Source organism: Paracoccidioides lutzii, assembly GCF_000150705.2.
Source record: "Paracoccidioides lutzii Pb01 unplaced genomic scaffold supercont2.9, whole genome shotgun sequence".
NCBI classification, from domain to species: Eukaryota; Fungi; Ascomycota; class Eurotiomycetes; order Onygenales; family Ajellomycetaceae; genus Paracoccidioides; species Paracoccidioides lutzii.
Window position 1 is genome coordinate 1,054,750 of NW_015440955.1, and position 21,099 is coordinate 1,075,848.

The 21,099-nt window shown below is 46.1% G+C and overlaps 8 protein-coding genes across 8 annotated transcripts; 3 read left to right on the top strand and 5 right to left on the bottom strand.

The window, feature by feature from the left end:
- Positions 1-136: 136 nt before the first annotated feature.
- On the top strand, positions 137-2,443 carry PAAG_03989 (amidase family protein; the record flags this gene model as incomplete). Its single annotated transcript, XM_015845124.1, has 10 exons — positions 137-360; positions 451-565; positions 660-705; positions 757-877; positions 931-1,075; positions 1,151-1,325; positions 1,389-1,617; positions 1,679-2,088; positions 2,167-2,211; positions 2,274-2,443. The coding sequence occupies 10 exons, from the start codon at positions 137-139 to the stop codon at positions 2,441-2,443; spliced, it is 1,680 nt and encodes a 559-aa protein (XP_015702213.1).
- A 407-nt stretch (positions 2,444-2,850) lies between these two features.
- On the bottom strand, positions 2,851-4,211 carry PAAG_03990 (hypothetical protein; the record flags this gene model as incomplete). Its single annotated transcript, XM_002794351.1, has 5 exons — positions 2,851-3,223; positions 3,292-3,424; positions 3,501-3,892; positions 3,922-3,944; positions 4,005-4,211. The coding sequence occupies 5 exons, from the start codon at positions 4,209-4,211 to the stop codon at positions 2,851-2,853; spliced, it is 1,128 nt and encodes a 375-aa protein (XP_002794397.1).
- A 1,273-nt stretch (positions 4,212-5,484) lies between these two features.
- Positions 5,485-6,588, top strand: PAAG_03991 (F-box domain-containing protein; the record flags this gene model as incomplete). The annotated part of the gene is made up of 1 exon (XM_002794352.2): positions 5,485-6,588. One exon carries the CDS (start codon positions 5,485-5,487, stop codon positions 6,586-6,588), a length of 1,104 nt encoding a protein of 367 aa, XP_002794398.1.
- Positions 6,589-7,243: 655 nt separating this feature from the next.
- Positions 7,244-9,200, bottom strand: PAAG_03992 (hypothetical protein; the record flags this gene model as incomplete). Its single annotated transcript, XM_015845125.1, has 3 exons — positions 7,244-7,832; positions 7,915-8,732; positions 8,871-9,200. 3 exons carry the CDS (start codon positions 9,198-9,200, stop codon positions 7,244-7,246), a joined length of 1,737 nt encoding a protein of 578 aa, XP_015702214.1.
- Positions 9,201-10,313: 1,113 nt separating this feature from the next.
- Positions 10,314-13,219, bottom strand: PAAG_03993 (DNA replication licensing factor MCM2; the record flags this gene model as incomplete). The annotated part of the gene is made up of 4 exons (XM_002794354.2): positions 10,314-10,422; positions 10,500-10,669; positions 10,768-13,022; positions 13,087-13,219. The coding sequence occupies 4 exons, from the start codon at positions 13,217-13,219 to the stop codon at positions 10,314-10,316; spliced, it is 2,667 nt and encodes an 888-aa protein (XP_002794400.2).
- A 670-nt stretch (positions 13,220-13,889) lies between these two features.
- PAAG_03994 (hypothetical protein) lies at positions 13,890-14,959 on the top strand (the record flags this gene model as incomplete). The annotated part of the gene is made up of 2 exons (XM_015845126.1): positions 13,890-14,155; positions 14,227-14,959. The coding sequence occupies 2 exons, from the start codon at positions 13,890-13,892 to the stop codon at positions 14,957-14,959; spliced, it is 999 nt and encodes a 332-aa protein (XP_015702215.1).
- A 2,450-nt stretch (positions 14,960-17,409) lies between these two features.
- Positions 17,410-19,073, bottom strand: PAAG_03996 (serine/threonine-protein kinase prk1; the record flags this gene model as incomplete). The annotated part of the gene is made up of 2 exons (XM_015845127.1): positions 17,410-18,686; positions 19,019-19,073. 2 exons carry the CDS (start codon positions 19,071-19,073, stop codon positions 17,410-17,412), a joined length of 1,332 nt encoding a protein of 443 aa, XP_015702216.1.
- A 401-nt stretch (positions 19,074-19,474) lies between these two features.
- On the bottom strand, positions 19,475-19,660 carry PAAG_03997 (hypothetical protein; the record flags this gene model as incomplete). The annotated part of the gene is made up of 1 exon (XM_002794358.2): positions 19,475-19,660. One exon carries the CDS (start codon positions 19,658-19,660, stop codon positions 19,475-19,477), a length of 186 nt encoding a protein of 61 aa, XP_002794404.2.
- Between the last annotated feature and the right edge of the window lie 1,439 nt (positions 19,661-21,099).

Sequence of the window (21,099 nt, forward strand, 5' to 3'; positions counted from 1 at the left end):
CTTCAAACCTCATGACGCCTCCAAGGTTAACAATGTATGTAAATTCCTCCGACTTTTGGAAGGACTGCTGGACACCAACAATTTCATCTCGCCTATTCTCAAGGAGGTGGCTAATGGGAATAAGCTGCTTTCAATCATGGCCATTGCGATGAGCAACCCATCAGCTTCCATTGACCAAACCAGCAGTGATATTGATCCCATGTCCGCTGCGGACCTCCACATGCCAACTTGTCGCGGAATTGATATTCAAGTTCTTACGATTCCGCAACTGCAGAAATGTTTAACAGAACGCAAGTTCTTCTCACGAGATCTGGTGGAGACGTATTTCGAGAGAATTCAAATATTAAATTGCCTTCTGAAGTAGGTCGAATATTCTAAATATGCAGCATATTGAAGGTTTCGTGCTCTATGTTGGACAATGGCAATCTTGTAACACAAATATAACATTAGGGCCGTTATCCAAACGAATGCAGATGCTTTGGCCATTGCGGAATGCTTAGATAAGGAACGAGAGAATGGAAAACTCCGAGGCCCACTTCACGGAATTCCTTTTCTAGTCAAAGACGTAACATGCCTCTTCCATCTTTCAGAATTCAATTTCCCGCAAAATTGTTTGCGTCTACCTAGCTACTTAACAGGGAATTCTCACCATCATATAGAATATTGCGACGAAAGACGGAGTGGCAACTACTGCTGGTTCTACGAGTATGTCCGCTCCTGGACACTTAACCGCGAACGACTTCTAACGGGCAGCAGTGCTTGTCGGTACAACTGTACCGGATGATGCACATGTGGTTTCTTTGCTACGCGATGCAGGTGCCATATTACTTGGGCATACTAATTTATCGGAATGGGCAGCCATGCGCTCAAGCTACTAGTGCGTTTGCCACCCTCGCAATCCGACCTCACCCACATATTAACGATTAGAAGCTCAGAGGGATACTCGTCTAGAGGGGGCCAGTGCAGAAACCCCTATAACCTTGCTGAACATCCAGGAGGATCAAGTTGCGGTAGCGCGGTGGCTGTTGCCACAAATATGTGTCCATTCAGCCTAGGAACTGAAACTGACGGAAGCGTAAGTGGACTCAATATGTGGGGAAATAAGTGAAAATATAGCTTGAACTTTTGCTTAGAACCCCTTTGCTCTCAGATTATGTTTCCAGCAGATCGAAATGCTGTAGTCGGCATTAAACCCACCGTGGGTTTAACTTCCACCAAAGGCGTTATCCCAGAGTCAAGCAGCCTTGACACGGTAGGGTCGTTTGGAAAGACGGTTCTCGACGCTGCAATTGCGTTGGATGCGATTACCGGTGATTCTAAATCCGGTGAAAATTCCCCATCTAGCCATAAGTGAACCTTGATGATATCTAACTGCCGCGTGTGACTAGCGCATGGCATGTCTTCTTATGCATCATTCGTTACCAACAAAGCGGCTCTGAAGACAGCCAGATTTGGGCTTCCTTGGAACCGGGTTTGGGAGAGCGCATATAAGAAGACAGAGAAGTACAATGGATTGATGGCATTACTAAAAGAAATTGAAGATGCAGGTGCTGAAGTAATTCGATGGACGAACTTTCCAAGCGCTGAGGAAATAATTTCTCCATCGGGTTGGGATTGGTTGGTTATATTTTCTACCACAATTTCCGTGATGAAGCCCAATATTAACAAATCGCCAAAGGGATTTTCCCTCCAAATTCGGTCGCCCCGACCAGTCCGAGTTCACAGTCGTAAAGAAGGAATTCTTTAACGAGATACGATCATATCTTTCCAATTTGAGTACTAACCCCAATGGCATTCAAAGTCTAGAAGATATTATGGCCTGGAATGTTAAGAATTCAGAAACAGATGGTGGTCGACCGTGTGTTCATCCAGCCTGGCCCAGTGGTCAGGATAACTTTGAGAGAAGCCTAACTTCAAAGGGCATTCTAGATGACACATATTACAATGCACTGAAGTATATTCGGAGAAAGTCTCGTGAAGAGGGAATCGATGCAGCTTTGCGAATGCCAGACGGCTCCGTGTTGGACGGAATATTAGTTCCCCTCCAAGGCGACAGTGGAGCCGCATGTCAAGTAGCTGCGAAAGCAGGTACGGAACTATGTGGCCTTTGCCTCTTGAATCATAAGAACCAACCGCAATTAAACTTCCTTTAACCACACTTTCTAGGATATCCCATGATCGCTATTCCCACCTGCACCAGTGAGATAACTGGTAAGTTAGAAAATTCAGTCTGCGAAATACAATCCTCCTTGTCTAATGTGGGAGTCTTGCAGGTGTGCCGTTCGGGATTGCATTAATCCAGACAGCATGGAGAGAGGACCTCCTTATCAGATATGGCTCTGCAATTGAAGACCTTGTAGGCGGAAGACCTAAACCGCATTTTCGAAACATCGAAGCTTCCAACTTCATGTATGTTGGAAGCAAGCCAGACCCTCCATGCTAAGTTGTGGCGTACCTAATTAGCCATAATTCTTTTTCATCTGGCTGGAAGTGATCAATCATGATGTGGTGGTTCGTTGGATCGGAGATTATGTGAAAGATGGTGGCTTTGGACGTTATCGAGTCCCACAGGGGCCCCAATATTACACCTGCCGTTGCGTCCTATATGTGTGTCGGCTTATATTCATTGCATATCTGTTGGTTGCTGCTTAGCAGGACGTCGCAAGGTCTGGTTGTATTTTCCCCTTATCAGTATAGCTCAATCTCACCCGCTCAAAATTTGACAATCGAATTCAAGCAAAAGCAATATATGATATGGAACGAATTAACCGCTGCTGACTCAGTATAACAGGTCTAGCCACTGCTCAGAATATATGATCCCTAGGTGACATATCCCAGATTCAAAATAAATCAGGATTCTCCTGGCCAGATGTCATTAGCTAAATCACGCACAAGTTTCAATTTGGCGGTCATTGCACCCCGATCCAAAGCATTTCCAATGCTGTGGCTAGCAAATCCACACTGTGGACTGACACCCATTCTGGTCAACGCCTCTTTCACAGTCTGCCCACTCCCATCAGCGACGAAAGCAGCGGCAGCATAAATTCTCTTCTTCATTTCTACAGGATCCTCAAGTTCTGGGAACTTGCTAGTGACAACACCAATAATAACATTCTTATACTTTGGTAGCTCTTTCAATGGCTCAAACCCACCAGCACGAGGTGTATCGAACTCGAGATAATAAGTGTCGACATTGAGAGTCCGGAACAGCTTCGTGGGTATTCTGTCGTAACCGCCTTCGGAAAAGTGTCGGCTCTTGGCGAAATTTCCTCTGCACAAGTGAACGCCCACGTGCATATCAGCAGGGGGCGCTTGCTGATGCAGTCATTGTAGAGCTTGATATAGGCATTGAGCTGGTCATCAACGGTGCATGTGTTCAGCGCATCTGCTTGCCAACCAGCAATCATCTTCTCTGAGCAGAAATCTTGAGGGAGGAATTGAAAGATCAGCCTAACAAACCAAGAGGGTTGTCGCCATGATCAACCGAAATATGCACTCACAGGCCAAATTGGGATCATCGAATTGCACATTTCGCAAGCCAGCATCATACAAGATCTGCAATTCTGTTTGATATGCCCTAGCAATGTCCTCAAAATACTCCTTGTCCGACGGATACACCTTCTTTGGGTAAGCACGACCTTCGCGATAGCGCAAATGGTACCAATTGGGAGCCGCGAGCGTTAGTTTCAAGTTCTTCACTTCCTCTGGTGGGACGAGATTTGCCAAATACTTGAAATGGTCGACGTAAGCGCTGCCGACATGTTCGAGCTTGCTGGCGCAGATATAGCTTTCTGGCGGTTTGTAGAACTCTTCAATGAATGCACCGACATCCGGTAGATACGCGCGGAATATGTCAAGGGTTGGATTTTTGACCTTCTCCATTCCTCGTAAGCTAGAAAAAAATGGACCCCAAAACACTACATAAAGTCAGGGAGGCATCGCGTCTACGTACAAGGTATCGTTTGCATAGATGATAGAAGCAGCACTTACTATGGCGTCTATACTCCCCCATCGGTTATAGCACTGTAACCAATATTCCGTTGCATCTCGACAATTTCCCTGATATCCTTCTCTTCAAGGGCCTTGAGCTCCTCCGGCGGTGCTTGTCTAGCGTCGACCTCATTTCTCTTATTCAGCAATGCTTCCGTACGAAGCAAAGACCCAATGTGCTCTGCACGGAATGGGAGGCTTCGAGGAACTCCAGCAACCATGATTGCGATTATGATCTTTATTGTTCGTATCACTTTTCTGGAGGTGAGGATGTGGAACTTTATGTCTCAATCTAGGTACGTAGCTAAGGGAGATCGACAGAGTGAGGGGTTCGACTAATTGAAATCTATCTCGTAGCCATGCTACAGTGAATCAGAGATTATTGCCAGTGATTCTTACTGTAGCTGACCCTACCATGGCCAGCTACCATCGCACGTGAATAATTAGGGATAGAAACCTTGCCGTGCTCTCCCAAGTCTGTCAAGGGAACCTGCGGGGCCAAACATGGATAAATGCCATTTTTTGGATTTCAGCAACTAGCTCCGTTGAACATCCGTCGTTCCAAATGTATTATTTGAATGCAAGTTTAGCGTATTTAAACCACAGTTAGTTTGTCCAAGGAATATTTATCGTTGATGACTGTGATATGCTGGAAGGACCCCAGATAAAGACAACATACCATGATATTATTAGATTTATTACAACAAGTTTCTATGAAGAAGTCTATTAAACGGAAACTTCAAAGAATCTCTCATTATAAAATTGGATTTGTGCAGCTTCAGCATGCAATGAGACTCAAGTCATGCTAGGACGTGCTAAGACGTGCTACTCGCGCCATGATGCGAAGTCTGACGCTTTCCCCTGACATTATTATCACTCTCCCCCCAGCTTCAACCTCAGCCCCAGCCTCAGACGAACTTGGTCATTGACCGGGGCTACTCTTGAGTGAGCCTTAGCCACATCCCGGAGTCCAAGGGGAACTCTGCAAGGAGGAATCAAAAATGACGGTCAAGCAGACGAGAGCCGAGGGGTAGGTAGAGGAGAGAATCCCGATAACTACGGATGCAGACTATGAAACTTTCGCCTATTGAAGAATGGATAAAACAAGTTCATCAGACATTGGTGATTTAATGTCAATTAGTCGGTTAATATGGGATATTACCTATTTCGAGTGTGCAATTAATGTCCAACGATGTATGTCAAGGCTCCTTTTGCATAGTTGGTTATAGAACTCCCAGTGACGTCACGCGCCTCACTTAACCCTAACTAGTTAGTTAACTAGTTAGTCGGTTAACTTTATCAACTTACTCAGCAGTAGGCTAGATCAGCCGCATGTTTTCTTCATCAAAACACACATCACGAAACAGCAGCCTTGCATGGGCCAAATGCCGATATCCATGCGTGACAAGTGCGTAGACTGCATCTTCCCATGCTGGCAAAATCGCTGACGGGTTTGGTTTTACTAAATGAATCCCACAAGATATTTTCCTCCACATGGCCGGCAGGATCTTATTTCCTGCATCCCCTGCTGTTTCGATTGAGACTCTTCCCAATGAACTTATTGACCATGTCCTCTCCTACCTCTCTTCAGACCCTCCTCCCTCTGCACAGAACCTCCGTCAAGTGCCCAACTACAACATCACATCGTCTCCTGGCGTAGATCTGAAAAATGTTTCACGAACATCTTCTCGTTTTCGAGATCTGGCCCGGCCTCTCCTCTTCGCTTACACCCGCCACGAGTTACGAGATCAAGGACGTTTCCTAGCTTTCCTTCGCCAGCACGGGCTTGCTCGACATGTACAATCTGCCGTGGTTTCCGTGCGATCCATATTTCCTGGTAGTGAGAAGTCTCGATGGTGGAAGATGTTGCTGGAGGAGGTTGACCCACAGGACATCACGATCATAGCTCCACCTTATGTGTTTGCGGATATGGCGCTTTGCAATTTAAATAGCGCTCACTCATGGGCGTTTGAACTGCCCCTCCAAACTATGCAATTTCACCAACCGGCTCAGAGGCTGCTTGATTTTGAAACACCAGAGGCGGATGATACCTTCTTTAGCGTTAGGCCATGGTCGGAAATTCTGTTCAACGAGGGCTCTTCGTTAAAAGCGTATAGCAACTACGAATACTATCTCCTTCGCGTCCCTTCGCTTATGGAACACTGGGGTGCTGTTGATCCTCTCCAATCCAAGGATCTACCTTATCCTGTCGGAGCTATTTCCCGCCTAACTTCGTTCCATTACACTGCTGTTTTCCCTTTCTACAATCACACCAACTTAGTTTTAAAGGTGATCCGTAACATGTCCAACCTTCGCCACTTAAGCTTCCAGCTTGCACCGGAACCAACTAGCACAATTTTCGAGGAGGAACAACGAACAGGAACGCTGGATCCTAACGACCCATGGATGGAGCTGGATACAAGTTACTCGCTAATCTCACATTCGGTCAGATATCTTGGCGTACAGGGAAAACTTGTTGAGTTCCGATCATTTGACTTCCAGCTTGAAGCACTGAGGGACAATCTAGTTTCTAGAATTGGATCGAAATTGAAGGGAAAGTGGGTTCACGACGGATGTGGACTGTGGTTGAAAATATAAACAAGCAATAGATGGGTATATCAAAACTCGAGGTTTTCTTTAGTGTCAAAATCCACCGCTTGCATTTATGTTCAGATGTTGATATGCATGATGGTAAGGTGCAGACCAACGGTTAATATGTGTTTCCATTATATCCTGTTATTCAAAATCATGACTGCGGGAGTTACATCTACATTATCAGAATATGTGTTTCAGTCCGAGAACAACATATTCTCTTTTTCAAATTGCAATTACGTGTACTGCAATAGTGGTGTTTCCAAATATTATTCTTTCCAGCAATATTCCTCATTTCGTCTATGTGAGTTAAACTTCTCTCTCACCCACGGCATCAACCCTTCTTCTAACACTGTCACCATCAAGCGCAATATTTTTTCTGCTCTACAAAGAACTAGCTCAAATCAAACTGTACAAAATATTATATTACCATCAGTATTAGTTCAGGTATTGAAATTTCCTAACTTTCTATTTCCATTTCCACAGTGCAAGAAAATCAAAAAATCCAAGCAAGCAACGCTGAATTGATGTAGCCAAATATCGGAAGAGATCTACCCTCTAATTGGTATTGCCATATACATACCCAGTTCCCTTTTATTCAGAAGCGTAAGTCATTGTATACGTGACCACTCTATCCATCCTCCATCCTCCATGATAGTAACTATTTTTCCAGCTGAGTTTGAGATCCCTGCACAACCGACTGCTCCATCTCCTCCAACCGCTCTCGTTCGTCTGCCGTCATCTCGCACTTGGCCGCATTGACCCTCACGAAAAAAATCATAACCAACAGGGAAACAGCTGCACATGCAACCTCAAACCAAAACACAACCCTGTAGCTCTTCAGCCTGCCCAGATATGCCGTGTGGACCTGCGCTATGTCCGAGAACCCGAGGAGAACAGCAATACTCAAATGCAGAACGGAGTTAATAACAGCACCAGCTAAGCCCTGTCGCTTGCTGGGTTGGCTAGTCGTGATGAATATATTCGTTATGTTGAAGGTGATGTCGATGCCCAGCGTGGCACCGATCATGGCAGGGAAGGCAAAGGTCCAATATGAGGCTCCCTCCGGCATGAGGGCGAACAGCAGACCGGTACCAAGCCATCCAATACCGGAAATTACAAGAAGAATTGTTCCTGAGACGAGGTGGAGGAATAATGCGCAGAGGATGGGAAAGATGAAGCCGCCAATGACCATAGGTGCACACCACGCAACTACCTGCATTGGCGATGCCCTCATGATATGCACCATGCTAAATGAAAATCTGTTAGATACGGGAACAGAGAAGAGGGTTAAGAGTTACGGAGCGAAGTTTGGGGCCGGGGATCACATACTACAGGGTTCCGTAAAGGAGGAAAACCCCTAAACAACCATAGAAAAATAAGAGCGCAACAACCAGTGGCTTCATGTAAGGGACATCGAAAATCTCAAACGGTAACAACGGGGACTCAGCAACCCAACCCTCGACATATACGGCGAGCCCCAGAAGTATACAGCCGATTATGAAACAGATGTACACATAATGGGTCCTCCACCCGTCAGGGGCATGCGCGCTATCCGTAATTGCAAAAATACTCAATGTCAGCCCTGGAACGATAAGGGATGCACCCATATAGTCCATTTTAACCCCCTGTTTCCGCGCCTCAGCAGTATCGGATGGGATGGTCAAAAACGAAGACACGGCGGTAACAGCTGCGAGAATTGCACCAATCCAGAAATACCATTCCCACGACAGGAATTCCGCTGAGACCCCCGAGCAGAAGATGCCAATGAAAAATCCAATAACAGCACAGGTCCCATAGATGGCAAATATCATATTTTTTCTTGGTCCCGGTCTATAGACTTTCGCAAGAAGCATCATGCTCGACGGAAGGAATGCAGCGGGACCGATGCCTTGCAGCGTCCGGCAAAAGATCATCATCAACCGGTTTTGAGAGAACCCAGCCACTACGGACCAGATGAACAGCCATGTCATGCCAAAGACATACACTGGATAGCCGCCAATCATATCGGAAATCCGACCAAAGATCAGCAATGTCGCGGCTACCACAAGGGAAAAGGCGCTTGCAGGCCATACGGCGGAGGCCTCAGGGATATCCAATTTATCCACCAGCGTTGGTAACACGACGTTGATGCCAGATATGAAATACTCCTAAAACACGGGAACGCGGAGATGATGTTACATCAGCACATGCACATCATGAATGGAGACAAAACAAATCCATCCGTCTAAAGGCTCACAAAAAGGTTGGGGGGGGGGGAGGAGTAGGAGGAGGAGATTAAAACGCACCGCAAGCACCTGCGACATAACTATCGAGAACACAAATGCAATCTCAGTCCACGTATTTCGAAAAATAACTGGGCGCTCCCTTCCCAACCGCTCAATATCGCTCTCTGATAGAGTCTCCACAGGAGGCAGTGCTGGCTGACGCCCATCGCAAACAGATGTTTCAACGGTATCTTCTACATCTTCAGCGCCTTCGATATTATTGGCGCGGATGGCCTGTGGATTGGAGGCATTTTGCCTACCCCAAAACTTCGAGCGCAATCGCTTTCTTTCAGACTCACTGGCTGTCGAGTATTCACGAGGAGCGCGTGGATGGGTATCTAGAGCGGTCATGATGAATAGAAATAAGATGTTACGAACATCGCCAAGCGAAGTGCGATACCTGCTTTGCTGTTGCAGGATGAGATATGTTTTATATTATTATAAAGTATGTGTCTGCAAGATACGACCCCCTACTACCAACAGCAAAAATCATAGAAACATATGAACATTTATATAGGAAAATGCGCCGCTAGATTATCGACAAGACATGAAACGGTCAAGATAATTCTTCTTTACAATAGACGAAACTCATCATTAGAAATAAGATGGAAAAATTGAGCCAAGCTGTCTGCTAGTCCGTGGACTAGCCAGTTAAAAACTGTCCTGTCGTCGGAATTCCAAAACCAGCATCCCACCTAAAATCCTTGGAAGACATGATTCCAAGCACCTGGCGTCCATATGCGCTCCGAGCTGCGGGAGCAAAGTGGTTTCAATCTCCTTCCACTGGTTCGACGTGTTAGTGGGGGTTGTGTTCTAGATGAACCGATATCATAAGCAAGCCAGGCAGTCTGGGGCCATCCATAATGAATGCGATTCCCTTAACGATTGGTAAGCAGGCCGGCGTCTCGGCAATCAAGTTTTTCAAGAGCAACAAAAGGAATTTTTTCATGGGATCGCCGAATGGGGAAGAAATACCCAACGCCTGGGCTTTGCGCCACATTGCTTTGACTGGGGGTCCGATTGGCTGTTTCACTACCGCGCGGCTTGGCGTTTATCTTCCCTATGTCCTGTCACAACGGGGAAATAGCGGCCGCTTGCTTGTTATCTGGCAGCTACGGGTCGTCCGCGTGCTTGCTGGCATGGTTGCACAGTGTATGTGGAGTAGATAGCTCTGAATGACCAAGATATATATCCATGATTGTACTGCAGGATGCGTTCAGGGAATCAGAGTCAGGCAGACTACAGATGCATTATCACGTATCCATCTTGCGAAAGAAACTCAACAGTAAAATATCCCATCATGATCATTTCTATCCCCATCCATTAACTCCAGCAATGAAAATGGTATGCACAAACACAGTTCTGCAAGGGAAAATAAAAAGGAAATGAATTGTAAATGAGAAAGTAAACCCAACAGACCCATGCAATGAAACATTCACGACGAAATAGCTTCATAAGCTTGGTTCACAGTCCCCTCCGATCCATGCCATTGCGCTGGCCTGATGATAGCCCAGAATTAGCGCCAACAGTTGGTCCCCGCCGTTTCTGTGTGCCGGGTCTAGCCAGCGTGTATCTAAAGAGCAAAGCGTTAGCACACAAGACCGGACAATACAACAAGTTAACGACATAATTGGGAAGGGGAAGACATACTTAGCGAACGCTCGCGAAAGAGCCTTCTTACAGCTAACTTTCTGACTGCTGATGAACGAGTCAACCGTCACAGCAATCGCTCTGTCGATGTCTTGAGCGGTGCAGTAATCCGACAATCGCATTTTGCAGAATGCTTCAGCAATACGCATGATGGCTTCGAGATGACGGACCTGGTGGAGATTGGAGTTAGTGGAGTATTTATTTCGAGATCATATCGAGATAGGTGCATATGCATTAGATTCCAACGTTCAACAAAGGAGCCACATACGGTAATTGGATATGCCCCCGTGGCTAAGCTTTCTCTTCTCATGTCTGCAAAGAGTCGGGCAACTTTGTCTTGGTCGATCTGATATAGTTTTGGGCGACACCGTTCTCTGGCATACAGAATATATTTCCGGAGAAGCTCTTGGGGAATCTGCTCTGCTCCCCCGGACTCTCCATTCACGGGATGAGACTCGCCCATTTCTTCATCCTCGTCATCCCCAGAGGTTTCACGTGGAACGGGGTTTCCATACTCATCGGTCTGCGGTCTAGGAGGGTTGGCTTTGGAATGTGAGTCAACGACGAATTTCGCCAATAGTTCATCTTCTTCTGGGCTAACTGTGTCTCGAACGACACAGAGAATATCGAAACGCGAAAGAATAGGCTCTGTCAACTCGACGTTGTGGGAAAATGGAATGGTGCCGTTATATCTGCCTCCAATAGGGTTGGCTGCAGCGACAATAGCACAACGTGCTTGGAGTGTTGTGACAATGCCCGCCTTGGATATTGAAATTGTTTGTTGTTCCATGGCTTCATGGATGGACGTGCGGTCCTGGTCATTCATTTTGTCAAACTCGTCGATAAGACATGTACCCCGGTCAGCGAGCACGAGCGCTCCACCTTCAAGCGTCCATTCGCTTGTCAATGGGTCACGGCGAACACTAGCTGTGAGACCGACGGCACTGGCACCTTGACCGGTAGCAAAAACAGCTCTGTGGGCGGTCTTCTCAACGTATTTTAATACTTGGGACTTGGCTGTACCTGGATCGCCAAGGAGGAGTACGTTGATATCACCACGGATGGACATCTTTCCTTGGGCCACCTTACTCACCCCACCAAAAAGAGAGAGTGCTACAGCAGTTTTGATGTCTTCATGGCCATAAATGCTTGGAGCTATGGATCGTACAATCCTGTCCACGATCTGAGGGTCTCTCGATAACGCTCGAATCTTCCGCTCGTCCTCCTCAGTCAAGTGGAAACCAGCGAGTTGGTCGTGGGATTTCACTAGGTGATTAGCCTCCAAGATCGTTGCAAACACTGGGAAGCCGTTCTTGTTGTTTAACTGGCCGTCGTAGTGATTGCGATAGATTCCAGTAATTTCCACTTCATCCCCTGGTTTTGCAGAGTCAATGAGATCTGCCAGAAGAATAACCTCTCTGTGTCGTGGAAGTCGTCCAGCGGGGACTGTTCCGGGGGATTCCTGAAGGGTCATTTTCTGATAGTTGCGGTATTCAGTCTTTTCAGAGTTAAGAGTGAAAGGGCCACGACTCTGGCAGTTCTGGCAGAAAGAGATTTTGATCTCAGCGTTTGATTCTTGCTGGAACGGTCCCAATGTAATACCGCATTTGGTACAATTGAACATGACGTATTTCAATTGGGGGTAAACACCAGTTCGCCTGGTTACAACTCCGCTGACACGAACCAGACAGTTAAGATGACTTTGGCGTAGTTGTCGAAGAGTGTACATAACTGGAAGATTGGTGATACGAACGTGAATGTCGTTATGAATGCGATGGTAGTCGGGATAATGGAGTAGGGTTACCTCCATTGCCGCCTGATCGAAAATCTTCAAAACCTCTGCGGGGGCATTGGCCAGGAAATAAGCTACAATGGCCTTCGAATCACTCAAATGGGCATACGAAACCTCGAGAGATTCAGAATTTATTTCTCCCAAGTTTCGAATAAGCGTTCCATAAACCGAAGTACCGTCCTTGTCCGTAAATTCGGTTAAGAAAGACTTAAATTCGCGATATATGGATCGATGGACAGACGGTTGGGCAACCCATTCGGTAACGTTGGCAGCTTTAATTTCCGCCAAGGCTTCGAGGGTCATCTCTTCATCCATAATATCCATGTCCATCTCGTCAGCATCCTCGTCGTAGTGATGCCGTCGTCTACGAGGCTGTTTTGTAAGGTCGACATTCCCATCGTCTTCATCATCCTGCAAAAATGCTGCGGGCATGCGTCGTCTTCGAGCAAGTTCTCTATCACGTCTGTTGAGTCTGGCTTCAAGTTGACGTCTAGTGGCCAAATCCAGCTCTTCGTGTTCTCCCGTATCATCGATATCATCTCCTTCGTATGCCTCAGGGCCGCGCGGTCTGTAGTCGCGCTCAAAAGTGTCAGCGAAAAGGTCAATGCCGTCTTCTTCTTCTGCCATCTCATCAGCATCGTCGATATCGCCAATGAAATCGGCCTCTTCGTCCAAATCGTTTTCCGCATCGTCATCTTCGAGAGGCAGCATTGGGGGGGAGGAAGGCGGCGCTACTCGTTGGTTAGCATATGTTTCTTTTGCGCCGTATTAACACACAGGGTCGCGCGAACTTACGACTGGAAGGAGGGAGAGCTGAAGAATTATCATCATCTGGCTCACGAGATCGCTTTCGCCTAGTAAGCTTCCCTAAACCGCGATTTGCAGCTGAACTGCTTGGGTGTAGAGGGGAACTGTACATAACAGACATTGTTAACTAGAACCTCCAGGAAACGCTCCAGGGAATAATCAATACCTCATTTTGACTATCTTTTGGCCGTACTAAGGAAGCCTTTTGGGATTCTTAACCCGTATATTCCGATCTGAATGTATAGCTATATTCAGAGGTGGGTCATCCACAGATAAACGACGGTGTGTCGTTGAAGAATGTTGTTGTTGGCGAAGACAAAAAAGAGGGAAAGGGCTTAATTAAGCAGGGAAGAAACTCGCGTCCAGAAGAAGAAAGAGCACCACGCGGAAAATTAACGCGAGGTTGACGCGTGCCACTTAAGGCCCAAATAGGAAAAGCGCGTAGTCGTAGTTCGCCGATGCACGCCCGATGCAAACAAAGCAAACATTTTTCCCCCGAGCCGCTCTCGCGCAACATCATTTTTTCTATCTCTATACTCTATCCCTAGCAACTTGATGGTTATGTCAGGGCATTGTCTTGCTTATCTTAAATTAGTATACTCTTTCAAGTAGATCCAGTATTCTTAGCCACGTTGGAAATGGATGAGCCCACATCTCAGACACCACAAAACGGGATGCCACAGCAGACTGAAGCGACCACCAGACAGCGCAGAGAGAGCTTCGTCTCAACAGACTCCCAAACAGCGTCAGAGTAAGCATATACCTCTTTATGGGCCTCAGCGCTAGTATGAATGGCTTCGGGCATGGGGACTATGGAACTAGATGCTCGCGTAGATGATCGTCATCATCGAGAGCGTCTCGTAGACCTCCGCGTAATTGGCGACACGCGTGTGAATAAGAGAGTCATTCTCAACGCCGAAACAAAGGACAAGGATGGGCAGAACGGAGATGCCAAAACAGCTGATTTTGCCCTTCCCAATGAAGAAGCAGACGACGAACCACCCTTACCTCCACAGTTCCCTGACGAGGATGATTTCGACGCTTTTATTTGCTACAAGTGCCTAGATTCTAATCCTTGGCTAAAGCGATACGCTGGGACTCCTGGATTCTTGCCTGCGTTTACAAAAGGGATGCGCCTGCGTCAAATGCCACGAATGAAAATGTCACGGCAGAAGTTACTGAGGAACCCAAGGACGATACACCAACAACCAATTCTAGGAAACGAAAACCTGAAGATAATTCAAACGATGAGCCTGACGCCAAGCGATCCAAGGAGGAAACGTCAACAGAGGTCCCGACAGACCCTGAGTTGAAATCTACCAAGTCCTCAAAGCCCAAGCACGAGACCCTCCCAGCCAGTTGGCCCTCTGGCACGTTTTCCCTTTTCCTCAAAGAAGATTTCCGCGACTACCTCTGCCGCTGCCCATCCTGTTTCCCCAATCTGATCCCACACCCCCAACTCCGCGAGGAGGAGGACACATACGAGCCCCCGCTTTCCAAAGATGGGGACAACCCCAACGGCGCTGGCAGCCATCATACAGGGAGCCTTCTGGATCGCGGAGAGGCGGCGTTAAGTAACATAGACCGTGTACGTGCAATTGAGGGGGTGATGGTGTACAACCATTTAAAGGACAAGGTGAAAGAGTTCTTGAAGCCATTTGCGGAGAGTGGTCAGCCTGTTGGGGCTGAGGATATTAAGGCTTATTTTGAGAAGTTGAGAGGTGATGATCAGGGGATTAGGGAGGCTGGGGTGGCGGTGGAGGCGTCTGGGTCTGGGCCTGGATCGCGTAAGGACGGTGGAAGTGGCGGTGATGCTGGTGACGGTCGGAGGGAGCAGAGTGGTGAGTTTCCCGTTCCATGAGGAGTTCGTATAAATTATGCTAATCTGTCTGAGACAGGTTATTGATGACAACTGATACCTTGTTCTTCTAATCCCTAATTTTTCATCGTCTGGTTCTGAGCGTGTAATACTTCCATAATATTGTACAACAAAATGAATGGGAATAATGATTCATGGACAAGTTTCTCAAGGGATGTTCAACTTTGGTTTAGTTTATTTCCATTAATTTTTATTGTGTCTCTTTATTTGTTTGTGATCTAGTTTGAACAGCCTCCGGGTCATATATCCCTCCTTTGAGACATCTATCAAATATAGGAACTACCTTTAAGATCTAAAAGGGTAATCCGCGTTCCCTATTTGATAGTAAGTTGAAGTGTGGGACATCACAAACTCGCAGAAAAAAGGTGAAACTACTGATTCGAGCCCTTTAAACACTCTCAACCCACCGCCCCCGAAAAACAAGCAGGAAACGATACCGAAAAAATGAACACAGCCCCCGCACAATAAATAGCAGCGTTCATAAAACACCATGCCTCATTTAAAGAAATATATTTCAAAAACACAACACTGCGCCCATCCAGCTCAATGGGTTATCATCTCCATATCATATCATAACCGTCACACCCTCACATCAACCAGCGTCATAACCACTTCAAACCATCCAACCACCACCCCCAAATCCAAATCCAAATCAAAAAGCAAAAGTGTGCAATGCGTTCATCTAAAACACATGAAACGTCCGATTCTGACGCTCCATGGCGCTCTGTGCACGCCGTGGCGGTCAACGGTAACACCGGTGGAAACGTGTCGACCCCCGATACGTTTCGAGTAGAAGAAGGGCATGGTTCTGATCTACCTCCGATATCAAGGTGGGTGGTTGCAGGGAGATGCTGGTATTTCGGCCCAGGTTTGGGCAGAGAGAGAGGCGTGGAAAGCTTCGCGTTATATCGTAGATGCTGATGAGGGAAATCGAGGCTAGTTCGGATAGGACTTCTGTAATGTTTATTTGATTGAATTGGATTGTTGATGGGATGTTTTTGTTGTGGGTTTTTAACTTTGGAGGATGGAGGAACTAAGGAGGTTGGTAGATAGAGAAAACTGGTGCAGAACTTTTCTCTTTTGTTGGTTCCTGAGGGATGTCTCGTTGCCGAAGGAGATCTATGGGTTTTTGTGACGAAGAACAGAAAAGCAGGGAATTAGGGTAGAGCAGATATTGAATTGTCGCTCAGCAGTAGGATTTGCAAATCATGCAGAGACTTTAATAGTTTGGAGGTTGTGGCGGCTTTAAGATGGGCCGGTACATTCCACGTCAGAAGGTTTGGCGTAACTACTAGCTGTGGGGACTTGCGATGTTTCATTACAAGGTGGTTAGTTACATCATAGTCCGCTGGGGACAATGTACGTACAACATTATGTCTGTTCATCTTAAGAGCCAGTATCGGCTCCGATTTATAAAATTTTTTTGTTAAAACGCGCACCAAATTCATTCTCTTCAGGTCCATACTTTCCATTCATTCCATTCATCCCACACCAACCCCTCGTTTGCTGGGTGGAGCTCGGCTATGAACTAACTAACTAAATTCCCAGCCACATACGATGCGTCACCTCCAGAGCCCCTCTGTGGCGGTTTGTGGCATTGCTGGAGGATGGATTTTAGTCCCGAGGCAATAGGAGTCCTGACGATCTTGGACTTTGTTTTGCGACAGAGAAGAAAACAAAGGGGGTATGTGTGATGTTTTGAGTTTCACTCGGTACCGTAAATAAAAAAGGCCATGCAGATCGGGTTTAGTTCCCGCGCTTAACGCGTTTAATATATCTACGTCGTGAGGGAGAGATCGATCGCTCACTTATATGACGAAATCAAGGCTGAAACATGCTCGATTAGACGTAATCTCCGCTATTCATCCTTGTTTCCAGCATTTTGCAGAATTGGAATCTTCAAAGCCACGAAATGCCAAATGAATGTTGTTGGTTGCTACGGGCGACCCTGGGCCATATATCATTTAGAAAGCGGCTGACTGCGATCCGAAAAATCGTTATCTATGATTCTCAATGACATGAGACATAGGTACCAAGGTGCCTTGAGAGGTTGGATCTAGGAATTTCTATTATCCAATTACACTGCTGATATACTTTAATTGAATTTTCGACTCGCTAAATATTCCCCAAGAAATAATGTTTATACTGGAATTTTGTGACGATGAGCCATACTTCGGTCTCCTATGCCCGCAGAGCCCAGGTAATGATGCAATAAGCTGCAATATACATCAAAAGCGTTTGTATTACAAGTAGAACAAGGGACATGAATATAAGGCAAGGTAAAACAGTATATAGCAGAAGATACAAGAATGGAAATTAGATGCCATCAAACAAAAGCACACACAGATATATTCTGCTAACTCCGCCCAGCCATAAAAATTGCACCTAATAACTGCTCCAAACCCCGTAATAACGACTGTTCCGGCCAGCGTTTATCCTTCCTTATTTCGTTTTGCCGCTCTTGTATCATCAGGTTGCCCACTCCTTTTTGTGCCTGGTAAGCTACTCGTTCGAATATCATTGTCATCCTGGCTAACTCGCCGATTAGGATACTTCCCTTCAAAACCTTCAAAGCAGTTTGCTGCTACAGGACTACCAGTCGAGAAATATGGGTGTTCCAGTGCCTCTTTGGCCGTTAGCCTCTTTGCCGGATCGTATTCCAAAAGGCGGGAGAGAAGATCAAATCCTTCTCGACCGGGAGAGCCTGACGGTGATGACAGATATCCGGCTGACTTGATACAGGTGTGGTACCAGGCGTCTAAGTTAGACGTTTTGTTCAGTTGGTTGCCGCCACGTGTCAAGGCCAGTGACTGAAGCTGTGCATATTCCGGCATGGATGTAAGCCCGGGCCAAGTATCCTTTTTCGGTACGCCCAAAATCTCGATAATTTTAAGCATTTGGTTCCGTTGGAACGGCACTGTCTTTTTGGCATCCATTTTGGCTTCTTCGCCTTTGAATATTGGACGGAGCGAAAGCAATTCAGCAAATATACAGCCAACTGCCCAGATATCAATGGCAGGTGTATAATGTCGACTCCCAAGTAGTAATTCGGGGGCGCGATACCAAATGGTTACCACCACTTTGTCACCTGAGAAAAGCGAATTCAGAGGCTTGTAAAATAGACGGGCGAGGCCGAGATCACCAATTCGAACAGCACCAGTCGATGTGACTAGAATATTGGCAGGTTTGAGATCTCTATGTAAAACCCAGTTGCTGTGGAGATAGAGAAGGCCGTTCAGAAGCTGGAATAAAATGGACTTTACCATTGGAGCGGGAATGGCATGTCGTGGAGGCTGGGTGTGGTGGTGAATAATCTGCAGAAGGTCGTGTTCGGTATACTCAAAAACCATGAAGATGCACTTTTCCTCGAGAATTATTTCTTCCAATTGGACAACATTTGCATGTGACAACTCAGAACATAACGCGATTTCTCGAATCGCTGACTGGGACAGACCTGTGTATTGAATTACTTCCCCTTCCTTGTCGGGTTTAAATCTGTGGTTGTCAGTTTCCGCAGATATAAATTGTGGAAGGCTTATTACCACAAACTTTTTAATGGCAAACTCGCGCTTCTGGCTATTTCTGCCGATTGCCTTGTAGACTCGGCCATAGGTACCACTACTAATAAATCCGACAATATGATATTTCTCTCGAATATGAACTTTGCTGGTGTATCCGCATCCAGGAGACTTTTTCAGTTCCAGCGTATCTACAAAAGTAATCCTAGTCAGTTACAGATAATGATGGTATGTGTGTGCAGAGAAAAGGGAAAGAAAGATAGAAATCCAAGCGTTAAAGCAATTTGATATCAAAAAAGGGGAAATTCTGCGGTGCAGCTTTGAAGGGTTGAAAAAGTATATAAAGGGCGGGGGCTTAAAGCGAGATAGTGGATCGAAGGAGGTTGATAGCTTCACCCAGCCCCAGCATCCGAAAGGACACATTTTGCGAAGTTAAAAAAAGATAAACTTGAAACCAAGGTCAAAACCAAGGTCAAGTGGAAGGGTAAATAAACCCAGGCTCGGTTCGGAGTTAGGGAATTACCTCGAAGAAGGCTCACTCTCAACGAGTTCAACTCGTGAATGCGACGTTTTGACATGATTCAAGGTAAGATTAATAGTGCTGAAAGCAAGTATAATTTGGTAGTTATCGGAATCCACATCAAAATTGAGAAAGCAGTTCAATAATACGCAGGGTGGACGATACGTAAAGGGGGACAGGATAAAATGTGTGCGAATGTATATTTTGATGACCAAATGTAGAATGCAGCATTGATTTTCCCAGCTGCGTTACAGCGGAAGGAAAATTCATTAAGTTTCAGCTAAAACGGTAAACCAAAGAGCTGGGGCGGGGCTGATTCCGCTGAAAAGCCATGGTTATGTCTGCGCAACCGAGCCAACGAAGACAAAATGGCATGGATGGAAAGTGGAGACTAAAGAGGAGAGGCAATAAGCGCGCTCTGGAGGCCAACCAAAGAAAATGAATTAAAATATAGTGAACTTAATTACCGTCAAAAGCTGCCTGAACACTCCTCTTTAGATTTCGGGTTTGGTGATGCTGGCTGCTGCTGTTATTGCCGGGTTGATTTCCGTTGTTATTCAAACCGCCAGCAAAGGTGGATCTTGTCGAAGCGGCATCTGACATCGAGCTCCCGCTGGCGGAATGCGGCGGATTGCTAAGACTCATCGCGGATTTCAATTTTTACGACACCCGGCCCAAATTAACTAACTAGTTAAGATGTTTTCTCTTCCCAGCATTCGCGGACCAGAACTAGGTCTAGCGCAGTCTGGCAGGCTGTCTCACATCCAACGGAAAAACCCGCGGGCTATGAGGGGATATCATTCATGATGATAGTTAGTTAGTCAGCCCCCAGCAAGCAACGTTAGCGTTCTACTAAGTTAATTAGTTAGTTAAGTTAATTCTAGTTAGCAGATGCAAGTTAGTTATGTAATTACCTAGTGCTGATTCTGTTAATGAGACTGGTGGCTTTGAATCCCCGGTTATATTCATTCGCTATTGCAAGGGTTCGAACATTCAAGGATTGGACAGATTTGAATCGGATGTTGGTGTTTCCACTGATTAGATAAGCCTTGTTTGACACCTAGTCATGTGATCCCCCTTTTTATCTTCCCAATGGCTGAGTTGGTCCCTTGCCAACAACAGCATCCAGAGTAAGGATGGGATGAATACGTTTTTTAATTCAATTTCGTTTCACCGGAGACCTGAATATTTGGAAAGGTAGATCTCCCAGTATTGCTGGAGGCAACATCTTGTCTTTCTGGTTGAAGTGAGCCGACGTCCTATTTTGCCTATAACTAAACCACACAGCTCAACCAATATACCACGAACATACCTGAGATCAAGTTTCATAAATGCCATCCAGATATTTAGGATTTGGACTATTCAAAGTTCACATTAAACAGAGGCATCGCAAATGGCTACATATCGTCCCGTCATCAGCAGACTTGATGTGGGGAGGTTATCACCAGCGGAGTTTGCCGGACAATTTCTCCCACTGCGGTCACCTCGGCGAATTGCCAAAAGAATGAAGGCTCCTTCTATGCTGGATACTTCAGTCTTTATCTTAGGAAAAGGAAATGCAGCATGCAGACTTGGAGAACGCAAAAGCCATGTCTCGGACTTTCTCAAGATGCATGTCCCTCTATATACCTCGAGCTAACACCGCAAAACAGAAAAGCTGAACTTCCAACATTCCGGCTTTTCCGTTCGCCCTTCTCAACCTTTCCAAGTGTGGGTATAAGTGTAGCTACGTCGCGAATACCTACGTCTCGGCCTTTACTTATCACTACGTTGGCGGGCTGGCAAAAATTCGTTGTCGCTCACTTTTCTGGCTCAATATACGTCACAATATTGACTTACCCGTCCCACCCAGCACTGTGGTCTTCTTGATTATTCGACCTTAACTGATCGGTTTGATGCTTACTGCTACTTTGAATGCAGCTACCTACGCTTTACGGTGAATGCTTGTTATGTACCCCATCATCCACGAAACTGGAGATTCTTGGGATGTGTGAAGATCACGTCTTGTACAGCACTAGGGCTTCTCCAGCAGCTTATGTTAGAAGGTTATGGGTACACTTTTTTTTTTTTTTTTTTTTTTTTTT